At 37.4% G+C, this 20,547-nt stretch overlaps 1 protein-coding gene across 10 annotated transcripts in view; it reads right to left on the minus strand.

The window, feature by feature from the left end:
• EFR3A (EFR3 homolog A) overlaps nt 1–20,547 on the minus strand; it is a 200,544-nt gene that overhangs the window by 108,009 nt on the left and 71,988 nt on the right. For 8 of the 10 annotated variants that reach the window (XR_003793450.1, XR_003793454.1, XR_003793453.1 and 5 more), the window contains exons 19-22: nt 11,986–12,077; nt 8,426–8,474; nt 4,616–4,719; nt 4,051–4,100 (exon numbers count right to left, since the gene is read on the minus strand). Coding sequence is in view for 3 of the 10 variants with exons in the window: in XM_029222422.1 (XP_029078255.1) it covers nt 4,051–4,100; nt 4,616–4,719; nt 8,426–8,474; nt 11,986–12,077 (295 nt within the window). In the remaining 7 variants the exon portion in view is untranslated. Of the gene's footprint in view, nt 1–20; nt 3,200–4,050; nt 4,101–4,615; nt 4,720–8,425; nt 8,475–11,985; nt 12,078–20,547 lie in introns of those variants that run through there. The other 2 variants (XM_029222421.1, XM_029222420.1) reach the window with 1 other exon arrangement.

Genomic DNA, 20,547 nt, shown 5'->3' on the forward strand with positions numbered 1-20,547 from the left:
TAATGCTGACAGGTCTATTCTTTTTTTTTTTTTTTGCGGTACGCGGGCCTCTCACTGTTGTGGCCTCTCCCGTTGCGGAGCACAGGCTCCGGACGCGTAGGCTCACCGGCCATGGCTCACGGGCCCAGCCGTTCCGCGGCATGTGGGATCTTCCCGGACCGGGGCACGAACCCGTGTCCTCTGCATTGACAGGCGGACTCTCAACCACTGCGCCACCAGGGAAGCCCCTAGGTCTATTCTTATACATAATTTTATCCTGTCTCCTTGGTTTATAGTCTTACACACAGAATTTCTGCATCAAAGTGTATTTACATTTTTGAGACTGGTACACATTGCCATAATACTGGCAATTCATACTTTCAACATCTGAGTGTAGCCATCCCCTTACACCATTATAAATATTGGGTATAATCATTCTTTCTTGTTATTTTAATCTTTGGCGCTCTGGCAGGCAAAAGGGAATTCTTTCTTTCTTTTATTTTCACATTTCGGGTTACTACTAATGCTATATACCTTTGTAGATTTAGTATCCATTCTGCATTTCTTTTAAAATGAATTGTCTACTTGAGTCTACTGCCTGTATTTCTACTCAGATATTTTTCTTTTATCAGTTTCGGAAACTGATCTTTTGTCACATGATACCAATGTTCTTCCCTCAATTCATTACTTCATTCTTATCTCTACCATAGATAAAGATACTGACACTTTCATCATTCAAAAAAGGTCCTTTGTGTCCTCAACCAATTTCTCCCTACTCCCACATGCCCATACACATACACCCACATCCAACAGTAACTATGTTCCGATCGCCGTCACTGAAGGTTAGTGTCACTTGTTCTTGAATTTCACATGGTCTATACAGCCTATAGGAATGGTCCATACAAGCTATACTCGTTTATGTTTGATTTCTTTTGCTCAATGCATTTTTTAAAATTTACCCCCAAAATGTGTTCCTTTTTACTGCTGAATAGTATTTCACTATTGTAAGAGTACCACTATTTGTCTACTCTCTCTCCATTCTCCTGTTGATGGGCATCTGGTAATTATGAAAAAAGCTGCTAAAACATTCATGTACATGTCTTTTTGTGAATCTAAGTTTTCATTTCTCTGGGCAAATACTGAGATATGGGATTACAGGATCAAGAGCAGGTATATGTTTAACTTTATAAGACACTGCCGAAGTTTTGCAAAGCGTACCAATTTATACTCCTATGAGCAATATATGCGAATTCTTCTATAATGTCCAATATACCATTAAGCCCATCCAATGACATTTTTTTCTTTCAGATATTATAACATTCAGTTCTTGAACTACAATTTGGTTCCTTTTTAGACTTTCCATTTCTCTCCTAAAATATACATATTTTTTCCTTTAAATTCTTTGATATGTGTGTGTGTTCTTTTTAGGTCATTGTCTACTAATTCCAATAATTGGATCAATCATCTGTGGGGCTGCTTATTCTTTTTCTGTATTTTCCTGCTCCTTTGCATTTCTTGTAATTTTTTTCTTATTGTACTAAGGTCAAAGTGAATGAAGGAACAATGGAAACTGAGATATAATATTGCTTATTTTGTTTCTTTTCTCAAGCATACAAACTCTTTTCTCTATCTCCTAGTTAGAATGAGGCAAATTAACAAGGGGAAATATATCAAATAGAAACTGAAAACCCTGAAGGTACACTAAGAAGTCTATTTCATTTCTCTGTATCATGTGAGGTACCCAAAACTACTACTTCCTAACTAGGTGACCTTGGATAAATTACCAAACTTCTACGTGCATCTGTTTCTACATTTGTAAAGTACAAATAATCACTACATATTTTTAAAATCTGTTGTAAACACTAAATGAAAGAATGTACTTAGCACAGTGCCTAGAACACCATAAGTGTTCAGTAAATAACTATTAGCAGTAAGGCTTAATAAATACAAATTATTAGTAGTAGTTGCAGTACCAATGAAACCGAATTAGTCATGAAACTTATTCTAAAATATTAAATCCATATAGTTATGATAGTGTGATTAAATGTAACATGGTGGCCTCTAGCAACATTTCTTTTAAGAACATGAGTTATGGATTTGAATTTTGATTATTTCCACTCACTAGCTGGATAAACTTCAGCTAGTTACTTTATTTCTCTAAGCCTCAGTGTCTTTACCTGGGGTGGGGGGGAAAGGATCTACCTAACTTTTCAGGCCTGTGGGGAGGATTAGTAAAAACAACAGATATAAAGCAGCAGGTATTTACTGTTACAATTAACAGGCATCAAAGAAGCTGTGGACAGGGAGTGTTGCCTGCCATTCCAGTTCTGCAAGATCAAGCCATCAGCCACCGCAGTCACCTACAATGGTGCGCCCTGAGGGGAAGCCAGGATGGAGAAAAACAGGGAGCATTCTGTTCTTTGGATACTGGCCCTAGACAGTTAAGATGCATATCTAAGGAATAATTTCAATGAACCCAGGTCCTTGCACCTTCCCATGCATAGAAAAGCACTAAAATCATCAACCTCAGATGTCTGCCTGCTCTTTGTGATTAGCAGTGATCTTTTGATGTTTGACTACAAGGTTTTCTCCAGCCAAAAACTCCTATATACCCTGGCTCCTCCCTTACCTCTTCCGGGCAGTTCCTCAGAGCTACCTGAGAGGCTGTCTCCCGGGCTATAGTCCTCAGCAAGGTCCCCAAATAAAACTTAACTCTCAACTTTTAGGTTGTGCGTAAATGCCCACACCCAGCAATTTTCTCTGAATCTAAGGTATAGGGTATATTGCGTATTTTAGTCTGATTCTCTGTTCTGAACTTTTATAAGTGAGTGATTCTCAACTTAGTCGGTGGGGGGGCAGTATTGGTGGTAAATGCCTAGAGTAAGATGTTAAAGTGATGAAAACATGCTTTGCGTATGAAGGCAGAAAAAAGGCTGGGGAAAAAAAAGCAACTGATCTCGAGCATCTACCTGTTTATTCTGTTTATAAGGATACATACAGGGTTTGAAGCAAAACAGATTTAGTTAATCAAGTTGAAAATATAAAAGATACGGCGATGTAAAAAAAAATTTCAGAAGCACAATTTCTGTCTATGGCTCCTTTACTGTGCCACATTATACACAGACCAGTCTCCACACTGAAGTCAACATAAGAATATGCAGAGGTTCTTTCCTTAGGTGGAACCTGGAGTTTTTCTCTCCCTCTGTCATGTGCTTCATTACTTAACAACCAAATGACACAGAAAAACCGATATTAGATACCTTATGTTTCTGGAGCATAAGATACAATCGTTCAATGGTATCCACAGGGGATTGGTTCCTGGACCCTCCACACAGACCAAAATCCTTGGATGCTCAAGTCCCTGATATAAAATGGAGCACTACTGGCATATGACCTACACACATCCTCCCTTATACTTTACATCGTATCTAGATTATTTATAATATCTAACACAATGTAAATGCTATGTAAATAGTTGTCAGCATGCAGCAAATTCAAGTTTTACTTTCTGGAACTTTCTGGGAATTTTTCTTTCCCCAAATATTTTTGATCCACAGTTGGTTGAATTTGCGAATGCAGAACCTGCGGGTATGGAGGGCCGACTATAACTAATAACAGGACACAAATAGACATGACTTAGGGAAACTCAAGTAAAATTTAATAATTCAAGTGAGCCATCTGCATAGGTAGAATCATTATTGCCCTGGAAAGAACTATGAGGTTGAACCATATAAAACTGTAGTTTTTATAGGTCACAATGGTTAAATCTGAGAAATTACTTTTTTAAACATATCATTAGAATAAGAGTCTTCCAATTACTCAAATGTCCTTATAGGACCATTTTAAAGGAATAAATGATCTAAAAAGGAAAGCTAGAAAAGCTAGAAGCCCCCTGGACAAGAAATGGTATCAGACAATCCAGTAAACAGAAAAACCACTGAGACAGAGACCTGTATGATCTTGTGTCTACCCTAAATGAAAAGCACAATTACTTAAAAAGCCACAAATTTATAGGGATCTAATGGTTTCTATTTTGCTGCTTTATTGCTCTTGTAGTACCAAAACTCTTACCGTATGGTGAGTTCCAATATTTGAGCAAGTCTGTCATGAAGGAAATTTGCCTACAAAGGAGAAAAAAAAAAAATGTTAAGAATGGATCTATTATTTTCCAAATACCCATATGTAATAATACAAGTGTGATTTAAAGGACAAAGCATAACTCTAACTATTAAACTGATGGTACAGAATGCTTTAATGTTTTGGTTTTATCTGTCTCATACACTGGAATTTAATGTAAAGTTTCTTTTATTCCTCTCCTAGTCTCACTGGTAAAAACAAAATCGATAGACACACAAAATACCTATAGCAAAATCATAGAAAACCACTGCAAAAACAGTTTCAAAGCAGTAACAGTCGTTAACATTTAATTTGGGATCTGCCATTCCCATCAGCTGACATTACACAAAAAAATTATTTAGGCTTCACAGCTATGTCTTCAGCTTTCAGTCCCTATCAAATCCACTGCCTTGTGGATTCTGTTGATCTGCCTGAAGCTTAGAATCTACCTACCAATTACCAGGACAGCGTCCACGAAGTCAAACCCCACCCCCGCCCCCTCCACCATGTGTTCACTTACTTTGGACTCACACTGTGCTGCTATTTCTTCAAAAGGTGCTTTCTGGAATCTCTCTATCACTAGACGCCTCTTTTCCTTTTCCTGCTCTTCCATTCCACTGGTATCTATATAAGTGTTTAAAAAGACCCATTAAAAGGAATACGAAAATTTCACAGAACCTTGCCAATGACCATAAGAGCAAATGATCTATAAATAAAAAATAAGGGTGATTTATAGGACTACTTGTATAGGGAAAAAAGCAAAAGGTGTGACATCCTTGAAGTGTCTTAGTTAAGGCTAGAAAGCCCGGATATAAAAAAATTTAAAAACTACACAGCACAAAACCCTTTCTCATAAGACTACCTTTGTCTCTCTTACCAAATAAAAGCAGAAGCATGACAACTTCCTACAAGTTCAACAACTTCAAGGCCCTTCCTGAGGGATGATTCTTTTATTAATAATCATGCCCTTGCACATACGAGGTACTAAATTAAAAGTCTGCTAAACTTGATAGTGCATGGTGTGATTGAAATATAGATAGGGCCGCGCGGAACCATATTGTTTTAGCCTTTTCCATTTATCTTCCACAATTTGAAAAGGGATTTTTTTAAATCTTAAGATGACGTGTGGTCTGGCCAAAGTTTGGGAGATAATAAAATAATAAATGTCTGTCATTTTGATACATATAATAACTATGTCTATTTGCTTAAGAATCTGAAAAGAAGGCTAATTAATGGCTTATTTACTGATGGTCTACAGTAACAACTCAGTAGCTCTTCAGCTTTTTTATTTTTCCTGGTCAAGAATTTCATAAGATGAAACACAATCTGTTCAAGGTTCTTCAAAAACAAAGCTTCTCTTCAGGTAGACAAACTGTAACAATTAGCTAGTTTTAAAAAACGGATATATCAGGTACAAACGAAATAGGTTTATTTTCACCCCTCTGAAATTGTGGCAGGTTAACAAAGTTGTCGAATTTATGTACTTTTTCTGAATGACTATAATACAGAATTACGATCACATCTCTCGTGTTCACTAGATTAGGGTCACAAGCTCAAATGTGCCAGAGGCTAGGCAGGAAACATAAATGTTTTAAAAGCAGTAAGAAAAACAGGACTTGGGCAAGCTGAGCATATATCCCTGGTCTTTATTCAAATCCAATTTCTGAAAATAATACTTCTACCTAAATTTGGCCTGCAGGCAGCAAGTTTCTTTTCCATGCATTAAGTCCAGTAGTTCTCAAACTTTTTGTTTCAAGACTCCTTCATACTCTGAAAAATGATTAAGAAAGCCAAATTGCTTTCTTTATGTATTACATTTGATATTTTCCATATTACAATATAAAAATGAGAGACTTAAAAAATATTCATTAAATGCATTAAAGAAATGAAACCACTATATGTTAACATAAATAATTGTTTCATGAAAAAATAACGACATTTTCTAAAATGAAAAGATTTAGTGAAGAGAATGGCATTGTTTTCTATTTTTGCAAATCTCTTTAATGTCTGACTTAATAGAAGCAGTTGGATTCTACATGCAGATGCATTCAATCCACTGCAATATGTTATTTTGGTTGAAGTATATAAAGAAAAACTAAACTCACACAGGTATGGACTGGGAAAGAGTAATTCAATAAATAGCCTTTTCACAGAATTGTAGCTATTTCTTCTTGGACACTACAACAAAACATGACAAACTGTAGTTTCTTAAAAGTTAGTTGCAATATGGAATTTGAAACCTTATTAATGAACTTTTTGTAATTGGTTATATTAATATCTATTGGTCTGTTCTACAGTTTGAATAGAGCTTTACTCATGTATGGTTTTGTAACATCATGCAAGGTCATCTGGAATATTGCTCCACTGATTTATGCAGACCCTCTAAATGTAGACATATTTCACTGTAAAATACTCTTTAAATTCACATTTGTTAGTTATTATCACTGATCTCATTAGAAAAGTCTTTAAATAAATATTGGGGAACTGTCAAACTTGCACTGGCAGACATAAGCTTCAAAACTCTAATTTTGTTAAAAAGTGCTAATTTTATCACTGGGAGCAAATACTGTCACGGTGTTTTTTTTCTCTTGAAGTGACAGCTTCCCTTCAAATACCACAGGTTTTCTGTCTTTTTTTTTTTTTTAAAGTAAAAGTGACGTTCCTTAAAAAAACCAACTAGTTCTGCTTGCAAGTAAAAGCAATCAAAGAAGTGCTTTATATGTGCTCCCCAAAGGCATGTATTCATGGGATGAGATTAATAAAATTAATCATTTATACTGATTCTTCAAAGGCATTCTTAAGAGAAATCTTGCCTTTTAAAAATAACGGGTGGGCTTCTCTGGTGGCGCAGTGGTTGAGAGTCCGCCTGCCGATGCAGGGGATGCGGGTTTGTGCCCCGGTCCGGGAAGATCACACATGCTGCGGAGCGGCTGGGCCCAGTGAGCCGTGGCCGCTGAGCCTGCGAGTCCGGAGCCTGTGCTCCGCAATGGGAGGCACCACAACAGTGAGAGGCCCGCGTACCGCAAATAAATAAATAAATAAATAAATAACTGGGGATGTGTGGTGCTGAAGAATTCAATGACCACTAGTACAGTTTGACGCCACTGCCTTCATTCACGTTAATCCATGCAGTAAAAAGGCAAATAATGTCTTAGTATTGTGCTGAATGTACTTTTTGATTTGAAGGATCCCTTGGAAGAGCCTTCCCCAAAGCTCCAGGGGTCCAAAGACATACTTTGAGAACCACTGCCAGACTGTAAGTTCCTCAACATGTCTTATTAATTTTTAAATGTCTCACAGTATCTTGTACACAATGGGTGTTCAAAAATTGCTTATTAAATTCAATTAATTTTATTTTGGCAAATTTGATATTACAATAAGAAAAAAAATCCTCTAATGGATTAAGCTGAAAAAGGTCAGATTTTATTTCATGTATGATGGGTACTAGAGCGTTTCACTTCCCTCGTTAATGATTTTCTTATTCTAATATTTCTTACAAATTGAGAGCCAATTTCCACTCTCTATCGTGAAAGTCAATTTCCACCCTCTATTGCTTTACCAATTAAAGTGAATTGAGATCGAGGCATCATGAGCTTAGCAGGAATTTATATTAATACTTAACTGAAGGAACCATTTTAAAATTTTTAAAAGAGGCAAATTATATAAGGTAAAATTTATTTCCATAAAGGCTACAGGAGAAAAAAAAATCAGAGTACTATTTTATGCAAACATAAGTGAAAAGACTAGAGTCAGTCAGACCTGGGTATGAAATTTGTCTCCAGTATTTACTAGCTCTGTGATCTCACGAGAGTTGCTCATTTCTCTGCCTCAGTGTCCTCACTGATAAAATAGCAAGGATTAATGTGACTCTACTGTACCTGCTGACAATTTCAGCCAGCTCCTTTCTCTTACCCCATTAGAAACACACTTCTAATCACACTGCTACATGCCTACTAAAAATCATTCTATGTAATTCTCTCAGAATTATTCACCTGCCCATCTCCTATAAAAGGAAATACATTCACTATTTCTCATAAATTCACTCAGCCTCAATGTTGGCCACCAAATAAGGGCAGCATTCAAATACATGGTGATATGCTTTCATAATTCTAGAAAAGTCAGTCTACAGAGAGGAAAATAATTATCTATGACAAGACAGGACAATTACAAAAGCCTAAAGAACATAAGCTAATAAATTGATTATATATTTATATAGAAATCGACAGTATATACACTTGCCATGCTGCCTCTGTTAATTCTGGCATTTAAACAAGTACTAAGATCTAGATAAGCTAGAAAATACTAGGAGAGTTAACAAGCAAAATCTCACCAACTGCTTTCTTTAACGCCTCAAAGGTGATTTCTTCAGTGTTACTAACCTAGAGAAAAGTGATTTTAAGTAAAATAAAGAGTTAGGAACGGTCAATATAAATGATACCTGCACCTAGTTACAAGTAACCTAAGAACTTTGACAAATATTTTCTTTTCTTTGTGGTGGCTGGATTTGTGGTCACACTCAACAGTATCAAGTAATCTCCATGTTTTCACTGGATTTAACAATGGCTACCACAGTGGTTCCCCAAAGAAGTCTACAGATTGATGTTAGGCTGGCAGAATTAGCAACCTTTAAGGCAACCCAACCAATATTCAAGGCAGAGATTATATATAAATGCAGCTTCAGCTACGTAATAAATGAAAACTAAGTATTCTATACTCTTTATAATTTTGGTACCACATACAGGTTAAAAATCAAAAATGAAATAATCTAAAACTTTAAATGCAAAAATTTTAAAGCAAAAAATCACTACTTTGGGAAGTGTTCAATGAGTACAGTTAACCAACATTTAAAAGTAATTATATTCTGGATCTCTTAAGGTCAACCACCAAGTCTTATTCTCCAGAAACTCCCTTTAACTTGAAGTTTTCAAATCTCGCTTGCTTTGAGACATGTAAAAGGTGTGAAATCAAGTGCTTACATAAAAAGTCAGTAATACTGTGGCACTAGCACATTTTCAGAAGGAATAATATATCCAGTTACTATAGTATCTCTGAATAAAAGTTAAGAAATGATATATGAGTACTTGCCTTGGACTCTGGTCATCCCTAATTTTAGCTCATGAGCTTCTTTTTGCTAAGCCTAAGGCAGCAAGACTAGTGAAAGCAAAAGACTTCATGCTTTGCATCTTAGCTCTCTGTACAAAGGATTTAGCTGGAAATCAAAGCAGCAAGAGTTCCACTACCTCAGTTTTTCTACTGAGGGCTCATATTTCTAGTTGAAGTCAGATTAAACTTGGGAATCTTCAGTTGCTTTGTTCTAGATATTTGGAGCAGATATATAAGATTAGGCTCTGGCTGGTCAATTATTTGTACCTAGAAGCAATCTAGTACTTCAAAGTTGTTCTTACAACTGGTTAAGAGCTTTAGACTTTTGAGAAACAACTATAGTATAGGAGAAAGAACATAGGAGAAGCTAGAAGGCCAGAATTCTTATTACGGAGAATTTTTACTTATTACCTGTTCAATCCTGGATAAGTGAAAAGCTAGAGTACTTTATCTAATAACTCTTCTCTGTTTGTTGTTTTCCTTAATTTGGATAATGAGGATGCATTTGCCCAGCATCAAAGAATCATGCCTATGGTGCTTTATTCTATTAGTCAAGCTGATGATTTAATTTCAGGAGGCAGAGACGCCACTGAAATAAATAAATGTTTTAGCCATTTACCTTCTTGAATACCTGAATTTAATTTAATATATAGTGCAATTTTTAGGAGACGTTCACTAAATGATTCATGGTGGGCTAAAATTTGAATTGCAAATGTTAGAACTCACATACCTCAGAAATGGACCGGGTATTTTAACAGACCATAGTAATAAGCTGAGTTATATCCAGGGAGAACAAAAGTTTTCCTATGATCTCCATCTAAACAACATGACAAGCTCTAAAAGCAGGTATCAAATATACTTGAGGACTAAGTGGGATTATGTATATACAATTTCAAGTAATTTTGATGAAATTACGAGCAATTTTTCAAATGAGCAATTTTTAAATTTGATTCATTGTTAGCAAATATACTTATTCTTAGTTTTATATTTTGTTACACCACTAACTGGTGAATACCTAACTGATGACACTTTCTCCTGTCCACACAATGGAATTAGTTAGTTTTAGCCTGGAAGGTACTGTTATTCTGTCTTCTGGTGTTTCAACGACCATTCCTAATACACAAAATCAGATACCATAATGGTAAATGAGTTTGAAACTCCAATGTGCTCAAGTAAATATTATATACTAAACTGTATTTAACTTTTCAAATACTCAGGGTGAGGCATATTTGACTTAGGATTTATAGTTATAGCAAAGATAAAACAAAAGGATCTTTAGTAAGTTAACAAATGTATTAATGAACTTTTCATGTAAAATTCATGCTCAAGAGTCTTCCTCCTATATTGCCTTCATGCAAATGTTTCTTCAGTTCATTTTATCAAAATAGACTGATTCTTTGCAACCTTTTAAAGTGCTATATATGTATTTTTAAAAGAAATAAAAATGGTTAACAAAGGCAAATGGAAAAATACCAGTCAATAAAATAAGACTGCACTCTTGACAAGTATAAACTAAGGCTCTGGATGAATTTCTTCCCTCAAAAGGTAATAGCAGCAAATTCATAATCACTGAAAGATATAGCTAGCAAGATATCCTTCTTGCTAGTAAGAAGTATAAAAATTAAAATGGCTTTGAAGAGGTGAAATTTAGGGAAGACGATTTTTCCTGAGTCTTAAACTGGTAAGAAACTCTAAACCAACCTTAAAGCCTCAAGTTCCAAAATGAACACTAACTGCCTATTCCAACTACTCTGATGCTCTGCAGATAATTCATTGATAAAACTGATGAATTTTACATAACAGGGAGTTAAAAGCATGAAAGATATAAATTAATTGGCTGTACCCTGGCCACCAAATAATTTTAATTCCTGAAGACAAATTAACTGACAGGGATTGGAAGCAGGAGGGAGAAAGGAGGCTGAGAAAGCATGAATTCAGACAACTTCCTTCCTCTTTTCTTACATGGATATTCTTTTAGTTATTTACATTGTACCAATGAGAAATAATGAAATACCTAGGAAGGCAAACAATGGATAAACCACAAGGAGGAAGCTGACGTGACATGCTGGCACACTGGAATTTGTACTTGACTATCAAAAAACGCTCTGCTGATTTGTGTGGGTAAGTCCTAGAGAACACTGGCTGCTTTTTCTTCCTATAACTCAGTAGGGTACACTCTTGTGCTCTATTGAAACAGGAGGAGAACATTAAATCTATGATGTTTCAAATAACTCCTTCAAGAGTACACAGGTCACTGATACAGCTTAACCTATGTTAAATTCATTATATTTACTATCCAAAAAGATTAAAAAATTTCTCTCATAGGTGAAATTTTGAAACTTTCTAAAAGTAGTGAGCATTTGGCTTCACATGACAGTGTATAATTCCATTTATTCTCACAACTTATGTTGCATAAATCTTTAAAAATAAATAGGATTAGAGGGCCTATTTATTTAATAACAGGCCTTGTGTAGCATTTCTTACTTATTAAAAAAACATACTTAGTTCTGTCTTATGGTTCCTTTTACTACAATGTGAAATCTAGTGATATCATAACACACAATATTAAGTTTATGTATCTTTATAGGTATATGAAATGAGTTCAGTAAAATAAATTATAAATAAGTTCAAGACTAAATCAGATTAACTTCTACTAACAATTTTGTTGATTTAGGGATAAATGAGAGTTGTATTTGATCCTGTTTAAAAGTGTGGAGGGGCAAAAAGTTCTTTTAAATTGATGTCTATCTCAAGACAGTACTTCATCATAAACTTTCAGCAACTTACCACATCATCTGAAGGATTACTGTTGGGTAAGATATCCACCTGAATGGATACGGTGTCCACAATACTTTTCCTTCTAGAAAGTCGATCTTCATCTAAAATTTAAAAAAATTTCCCCCATTATTTGCTAGTTAGAATGATATGTCATTTATAAACTACACCTATTTCAGATTTAAAAATTTCAGAAAATTAAGACAGTTTGCCTTTTTTGCTCTTACTAAATATATAAAACAGTGTGCTCTCAGACTTTTATATTTCATGAAGCAGATTAAAAAAAAAAAATTGATGGGTGAACTCAGTTTAATACAGCTGACCCTTGAACAACATGGAGGTTAGAGGTGCTGACACCTGCACAGTCGAAAATCAGCACAGCATTTTACAGTTGGCCCTCCACATCTCCAGTTCCACATCCAGTTCAAATTTCCCAATTCTCCATTAACCAATTCTATTCGACATGTTCTAAACCCAATTTTAACATCTCTAATAAACCTCCTTTATCTCCACAATGCCATATTTATTTTTCAAGAGTGCCATCATTCAAAAATCTTTATCTTTTCTTACCTAGATCTGAGGATAGCTTACTAGCTGGTCTAATACAACACTCCCTCCTATACTACCAGTAGAGTTGTTCTAAAATAAATCTTTTTCACACTAAACTGTAATTTTAAAATAAATCCAGGGACTCCCCTGGTGGCGCAGTGGTTGAGAATCCGCCTGCCAATGTTGGGGACACGGGGTCGAGCCCCGGTCCGGGAAGATCCCACATGCCGAGGAGCAGCTAAGCCCAGGCGCCACAACTACTGAGCCTGCGCTCTAGAGCCCGCGAGCCACAACTACTGAAGCCGCATACCTAGAGCCCACGCTCTGCAACCGCAATGAGAAGCCCGCGCACCACAACGAAGAATAGCCCCCGCTCGACATAACTAAAGAAAGCCCGCGTACAGCAATGAAGACCCAATGCAGCCAAAAATAAATAAATTAATTAATTAAAAAACAAAAAAACAAATCCAGCCCGCTGACTAATGCTGAGCTTCGCAAGTTTTTTCACATCAAAGCACATATATATAATTATAATACATGTAAGGCATATGGAGATAAAAGGAAGAGGCTGCTTGCACTGCAAGCTGACTACCCCAGGCCCGACCCAGCTACCTGAAGAACTAAGGAGATAAATATCCAGACACACCTGTAAAGCTCCCAATAACAACTGGGAAGCTCAGGTCTAGAACCTTAGTTGAACAGCACAGTCAGTCACTTCATAATCTGGCAACACTCCATCTTCCTAATCTCATTTTGTATATAGAGTTGACTCTTGGACAACATGGGGGCTTGGGGCACTGACCCCTGCACAGTCAAAAATCTGCATTATAACCTTAGTCGGCCCTCCATATCCATGGTTCTGCATTCACAGATTCAACCAACTGAAGATCATATAGTACTGCAGTAGGTGTTTACTGAAAATTATCTGTGTATAAGTAGACCCGTGCAGTTCAAACCCGTGTTGTTAAAGGATCTACTGTGCTGTGATTTTTATCCTTCTGAAGGGGTGAATAATGAACTAAAAGAAGGCCAACATAAAGAAACTAGCTCCTTTCTTACTGACTACTCCTCTACTCCAAGGTAGCCTTCCATGGCAGTAATTAATGCTGTTGATCAAATACAGCAATTTGCTCTCTTTCTGGGACATAGTAGGATTGCAATTCCTGGCCTCTTTGTGGTCAGGAGGGACTGTGTAACTAGCTCTGGCCAGTAAAGTATGAGTAACATTTCCGATCGCGGCGATCCCGTCAGCTTGGATTCCAGAATACGGATGACATGAAGTTATGCACAGTTAGTTGGAGCGATGAGCACATCTTCACTGGTTTAAACTACTAAGAACCTGTGACTGTTCTCACAGCACAACTTAGCCAGGGTTTCTTAGCCTTGGCACTAGTGGCATTTTGGCCCAGGTAATTCTTGCCGAGGGGACTGTCCTGTGCCTCACTGGATGTTCGGCAGCATCCCTGACCTCTACCCACCGGATGCCAGTAGGCCTGCCCCAGTGGTGATAACTAAAAATGCCCCTAGAGTTGACAAATGTTCCGTGGGATGGGCAAAATCACCCACAGTTGAGAACCACTGACCCCGTCTATCCTGACTGATAACAGACCTTTCTAGAATTTTCCCTCTATGCCACCATGAGCTTCTTAAACACTAACCACATCACTCTTCCAAGCAACTCTACCCATTGCTTGATGAAGTAAAAAGGCATCTGGGTTCTCTAGTCAGATCTTGCCAACAGTAACTTCAGAGCTGCTCCCTTATTTATCTCGTGTTTAAGGCAAATGTGCCTATTCTCCAACCTCTGAGCAGGCTTTGGCACATCTGCCTTACACACTTTTCTACAAACAGAAACTCCTGCTGGAAGCCCTTTATTACCTGCCCTTTCTTATGTCCTCCCCACTGTAAAGATTCTTATCTTTCAAGCCCTGGTTAAACATTACATGGCTTCCTTGAAATCTTAAATATCACTCTAATTATTTTTACTTATCCCCCTTTCTTCTAGCTACAGAAATTTACTTTCAGTTATGACTGATCCTTCCTTGTCACTCTTCAATCATCATCACCCTTTAGTCATCTCGTGGGCCGTGAAGTACAGACATATGAATTAATGTCTCATGTCCCCCCGTATACAAGAAATTCAGGGGCAGACTCTGTCTGCATCTAGCACACACTAGTTACTCAGGTTCTGCTGGGTGAAGGCTGGAGGAACACAGACCTATATATCTGTGACAAGTTATTACCTATCGTTTTTCTACAGTTTTCAGGCTGGAAATATTATATCTCCTGCATAGGGCCATTATGGAGGTAGCCTAGATACTGGACTTTTTCTACTTTTTCTTCATGATCATTTGCACTAATATAAATCACCAAAGCTAACGACCAAACATCAGTGGAACTGCCACAAAATAGTATGTGGTGATCACCGCTGACCTGCTTTTTTATCCTCTAATCACACCAACTTTCAATGTCTTACCAGAATTCAAAAGGAGGAATAAATAACAGCCTGCTTCCCACCCACACAAGATTTTCTAGGTTAATATACAAAGGCTGATGGGCTGCAGAGATAAGTCAAACTGAAGCCTAAGACAAAAATAAAAAGGAAAGGAGAAGTACAGAGGCAGGAGAGGGATTACTGAGTGACAAAAATCAACAAGAACAGAAGGGAAGTATAATGAGCAGAGATTAGGGAAGAAAATGAAATTCAGTGGGAAACTCTAATACTATATTCTCAGAAAGTTCTTTCTTTTGACCTATAGAGCAACCTGCTTGTAGGTGACAGAAAAAGCCCAGATACACCTATCATCAGATATCTTGTACATCTACACAAAAGTAAGCTTTCCAAAATAGAGCTTACCAAAGATAACTCTCCTGTTTCCATGGGCCGCCCACATCGGTTCCTGACCTGCCTTTCAAAGTCTGCTGAAATGCAGCATCACTGCAGCCTCTGTGGACCGCACTGTCCTGCCAGTTCGAGAACTACCCTGTCACCATCTCAGTGTCTGATGTACGCACCCCCTCGGGAGGCCCTTGCTTCCCTTCCTGAAGTTGGTTTGGGGTAGTCCCAGACACTACTCTCTATGCCCTTTCATTTTCCCATCCCTTCTCCCTCTCCACTTCCTATAATCTGCCGTTCACAATGGTAATCACTGTTTCTTCTTTTTGTTTTTAATTAGAACCTGGGTTTTAGAAGTAATACTTAGAGCGAGGCCTAACGTCCTTCAGCGATATTTTGCTGCCACCTGGTGTATCTGTGTGTAATGTATATAACTGCATTCAGATGGCTAAAGAACAGAGAAAACAGTCTGAATACAAGTATAACACAGAACTACATTAAATTATTCAATATAATTTTCTATGGCTATATAAAAAATAAGAGGTAGGAACTTACTTAACTGTATATAATAAATCATAAATGTAATTAGGGCTACTATACCATTCAGATTCAATGAAAAAGCTAACTGGGGCAAAATGAAATTTCACAGATAATTTATCTACACGAAATTTAAAATGTCAGTTTAATGCTGATATTACTTATACAGATATACTTTTTTGGTCTTATAGAAAAACACAAAATTCCATCTAGAGCTAATGCATATTTATAAAATAAAAAGAACCTAAAAAACGATTGTCACCATGAATACAAAGTCAGTGTAGGGCTTCCCTGGTGGCGCAGTGGTTGGGAGTCCGCCTGCCGATGCAGGGGACGTGGGTTTGTGCCGCGGTCCGGGAGGATCCCGCATGCCGCGGAGCGGCTGGGCCCAGGGGCCATGGCCGCTGAGCCTGCGCGTCCGGAGCCTGTGCTCCGCAACGGGAGAGGCCACAGCAGTGAGAGGCCCGCGTAACGAAAAAAAAAAAAAAAGTGTAATATAAGAGACAATCTTTTATTTCTAAAACAAGCTTTAAAACAAAACCTCGACAAGGAGAGATGGGATATATACATGAAAATACTTCTATAAGCAGATATTCGTTGGAAAATAATGGAGGTTTTGATAAAGCAGATAAAGACATCCATGTGTTATAAGTGCTTTTAATCAATAAAACAAATTATCAAAATTCAAAATGCCAACTGGAAAATTAAGACATTAAAAAATACTAATACCATTCTTATATTGATATGGCATTTTGCAGTTTTTATAAGCACTTTCATGTATATATCCCATTTGAGCGAAATGGCTTCAGGGCTATGGTCCTCGCTTCACATGAGGATATGGGGTCACTGAGAGATTAAGGGGTTATGCCCAAGGCCACATAGCGAGGGTAGAACAAAGCCATTCTATTCTCTCTTCACGTCTTCACTTTGAGAAGTCATCTTTCCTGAAAGCTCTTGCAAAATTCCCTATACTGCTAATTTCAAAATTCTCATCATAACCTCTAATCTCTCACACAAAACGCAGTCCTGACCCCTACCATACCTGGATGCTCCATTGTCCAAGACACTCAACAAAAGGCTGAGCTCCAAAACTACCCCCTCTTCTCTATTCATTTCTGTTAATAAAAAGTCCATCCTTCTATCACCCAAGATTCAAAACTACTTATAAACAGTTACATTTGAAATGCATACTTCTTTCTTTCTTCACTTAAACCCAGTCACACCACCCGTCCCTCCTAAAACAGAAACAACAAAAAGCAAGCAAATGAAGCAGCAAACAAGCTCTTCCTCCTGGTGCTGTACCAAGCACCCAAATGTCCATGGTAGAGCCCTAGACAAAATCTTTGCCTTTCTCCCTGTGCCCCCGTATCACTCAACTGCTTATAGATTCTCTCTTGCAGTGTTCTAGAGTCCACTCACTTTCCTGTATTCGCACTGGGACCTCCTTAGTACAGGTCACTGCCATCTCTCCTGGAGATTACTGAAGAGTATTCTAAATGGTTGTCCTGTCTTCAGTTTGCTAAACTACAACCAGAGTAACATTTCTAAATGCAACTCTTATCATGCCATCCGGTTTAAAATCATTTAATGACTCCCCATTGCTTTTAGGATAGTTCAAACTATTTAATCCAGTTTTACAATTCCCAACCCTACTCTTCCAATTCACTCCAAGCAGACTAACTTTATACTAATTCCTTGAAGAATCATGTTCTTGCCTACCTCCATTCCTCCACATATGCTATTATTTCTGCATGAAACTCAATTCACTTGCCTAACACCTGCTTCAGGCTCATCATAGGGACTTTTTCCTCTGGAAGACATCCGTTTCACCAAACCTGGACCAAACACTCTCCTAGGCGCTGCCTGAGGACCCCAAACCTCTCTGATCATAGCCTTTAAGGCATATTGCAACTGTCCTGTTAGACAAATTGTATAATGAATTAACTTCTTTCCTATGCATCTCGAATAAAACTGGTGAAGTGCCATCTTTCCTATGCATCTCGAATAAAACTGGTGAAGTGCCTATGCATCTCGAATAAAACTGGTAGAGTGCCATCTGGGCCTGTGAGCCATGGCCACTGAGGCTGCACGTCTGGAGCCTGTGCTCCGCAACGGGAGAGGCCACAACAGTGAGAGGCCCACGTACCGCAAAAAAAAAAAAAGTCATCTTCTGTGTTTTGTGGTCCAGATGAGGAACCCATTAGGAATGACTATAAGTTTTGTGAAAGCAGAAACCTCTGTCTTGTTCATTTTTGCTTCTGTTTGCACAGCAGCTGGCACACTGCAAATACTCATTAAGTACTGTACCCCCTCATAGAGGAGCATTTAGCATACACCTAGACATATGCTATTAACTCAAATTATAGGTTGATTTGAGATAAAAGGAAAATGCAATACTCAGCTAACATTTATTGAACACTTACTATATGTCAGTCACCAACAGTTCAGTAAGCTTTAGGCAGACCATTCTTCTTTCTTTAGAACCAGTTACCATTATATTTCAATCGTTTGTCTGTCTTCTCCACCACATTTTTTTTTTTTTTGCGGTACGCGGGCCTCTCACTGTTGTGGCCTCTCCCGTTGCGGAGCACAGGCTCCGGACGCGCAGGCTCAGCGGCCATGGTTCACGGGCCCAGCCGCTCCGCGGCATGTGGGATCTTCCAGGACCAGGGCACGAACCCATGTCCCCTGCATCGGCAGGCGGACTCAACCACTGCACCACCAGGGAAGCCCTCTCCTCCAGATTTCAATCCTTGAGGGTAGGGACTGAATCTTAACATCTTTCCACCCCCCAAAGTCAGAAAAGTGCTTGATATATATAGTAGACTCTCAGTAAAGGTTTGTGGAATGCATAAAAAAATAAACCTGGATCAATATGGATGACTGAACAATCTTTGAGCACACAGTTGGCAAAAATCAATTTATTAAGCACCTAACTGAACAGGCAAGGCAGTTAATTCTAGTGGTTTCAGTCTCACTACCCTCATTTGTAAACAAAGACAGTGCTACCTTCCTCAGCAAACTATGTTACAGATTAACTGAGAACATGAATACAAAGTGCTTATCACAGTGACTGGCATACAGTCCGCGCATAATGAACCGCAGCTGCATTTTGATGATGATGGGGGCATATGCATGATACACAACAAACTATTTTGTTTTTTTCTTTTGATATATTGTTCTTAAATCCCTTATTTTTAAAAATGGATACCTGATGGTTATACAGCAAAAAGAAACTTTAATAACTGATTGATTATCCCATAAAGTATCACTGTATCTTCTGACTCTTTCTGCATTAAGGCAGGACACACATGCCACGGACTGGTTCTAAACTAGCAAAATCTTTATAAATCAGAAAAGCCTTATTTATACTGAGGGATTTCTGTGCAGTTATGTAACTAAGTATATGCTGAAATACTCAGAATTCTCCTAGTCAATGATAGGGAGACATTAAGAAAGAGAATATATCATTTTCAGGGGTGGGAGGAAATGGGAAGAGCAAACCACTTGTTAAAGAAAGTACCATAATTTTCATTAAAAATTGTTTACAGTTAAAGGAATAGGGTAAAAGGAAATAACAAGGGGTGAAAATAAACTACAGCTATGGGGAAGGTAGAGCAAAATAATAACTGAACTCACAGCTATATAAAATATACAGGCCACTGGCTCCATTTTCTAGAAGGCAGGCTGTATTAAGCTATTTTCCTAGAGGACAGGTGAGGGAAAGGGCAAGCCAAACTGACACTTGGATTTACCTTTGCACTTGTGCCTGGGTTTATAAGGTTTTTTGCCGGAAGGAAAGAGAGCTAAATCCAAGTTATAAGAATGAAATAGTTTAAAAGTCTGTTTTAAAAATTCTTTTAAATTACAAAGCTCTACTCATGTTTTATTCTTAGCACTTTTATTTCCCCAAGGAACTCATGAGGAATAGAATTTCCTATACTATGGAATTTAAAAGAAAATGCAAAATCTTTCATTAACATCTCAGACTATTATAAACAACTATCATTGTGATAAATGTATATATTTTGGATCCACATTATAAAAAGATAGCTATTCCCAAAGCTTGTGTTACTTCTAGTGATTAATCCAGAAAACTACCTAACTGAAATCAAACAGTTCTCTTATAGAACAGAGGTATCCCCAAAGGAAGAACTAGTTTTTCTACCAAATTTAATATTTATACAGTCATCAAATGAAAGTGAAGGTATAAGATAAAAATTCTTTGATTTTAGTTTTCAAAGTAAAAACTGAGTGCAAGACACCATGCAGTTTTGCCTTGAAACAAAACAGAATTATCTCAGGCAATGAAAAGAACAGAAGGAAATACATAATGCACAGAGGGAAACATATTCTTAACTTAAAAAGTTTGCAGATTTCTTTATATAGCAAATAGTCTGTAGTCTTTCAAATGACAAAAATTACCTAATTCATTAAGGTCAATAGTCACAAATCACTAACTAAACAATTTTCACCAATTTCCCTAAGTTAAACACAATATTGCTTAAAGAGTAAAGATCTCACTTTGCTTCTCTGTTTAAAGGATATTATTATTCAGTATAGTATCAATAATATATGAAGTATAATAACGATAATCACTTGAGGATTCAATATGCTCATGATAAAATCATATACATGTTTTTAGAGATTTA

Source organism: Monodon monoceros, unplaced genomic scaffold, assembly GCF_005190385.1.
Source record: "Monodon monoceros isolate NGI ecotype Baffin Bay Population unplaced genomic scaffold, NGI_Narwhal_1 Super_Scaffold_14, whole genome shotgun sequence".
Taxonomy (NCBI): domain Eukaryota; kingdom Metazoa; phylum Chordata; class Mammalia; order Artiodactyla; family Monodontidae; genus Monodon; species Monodon monoceros.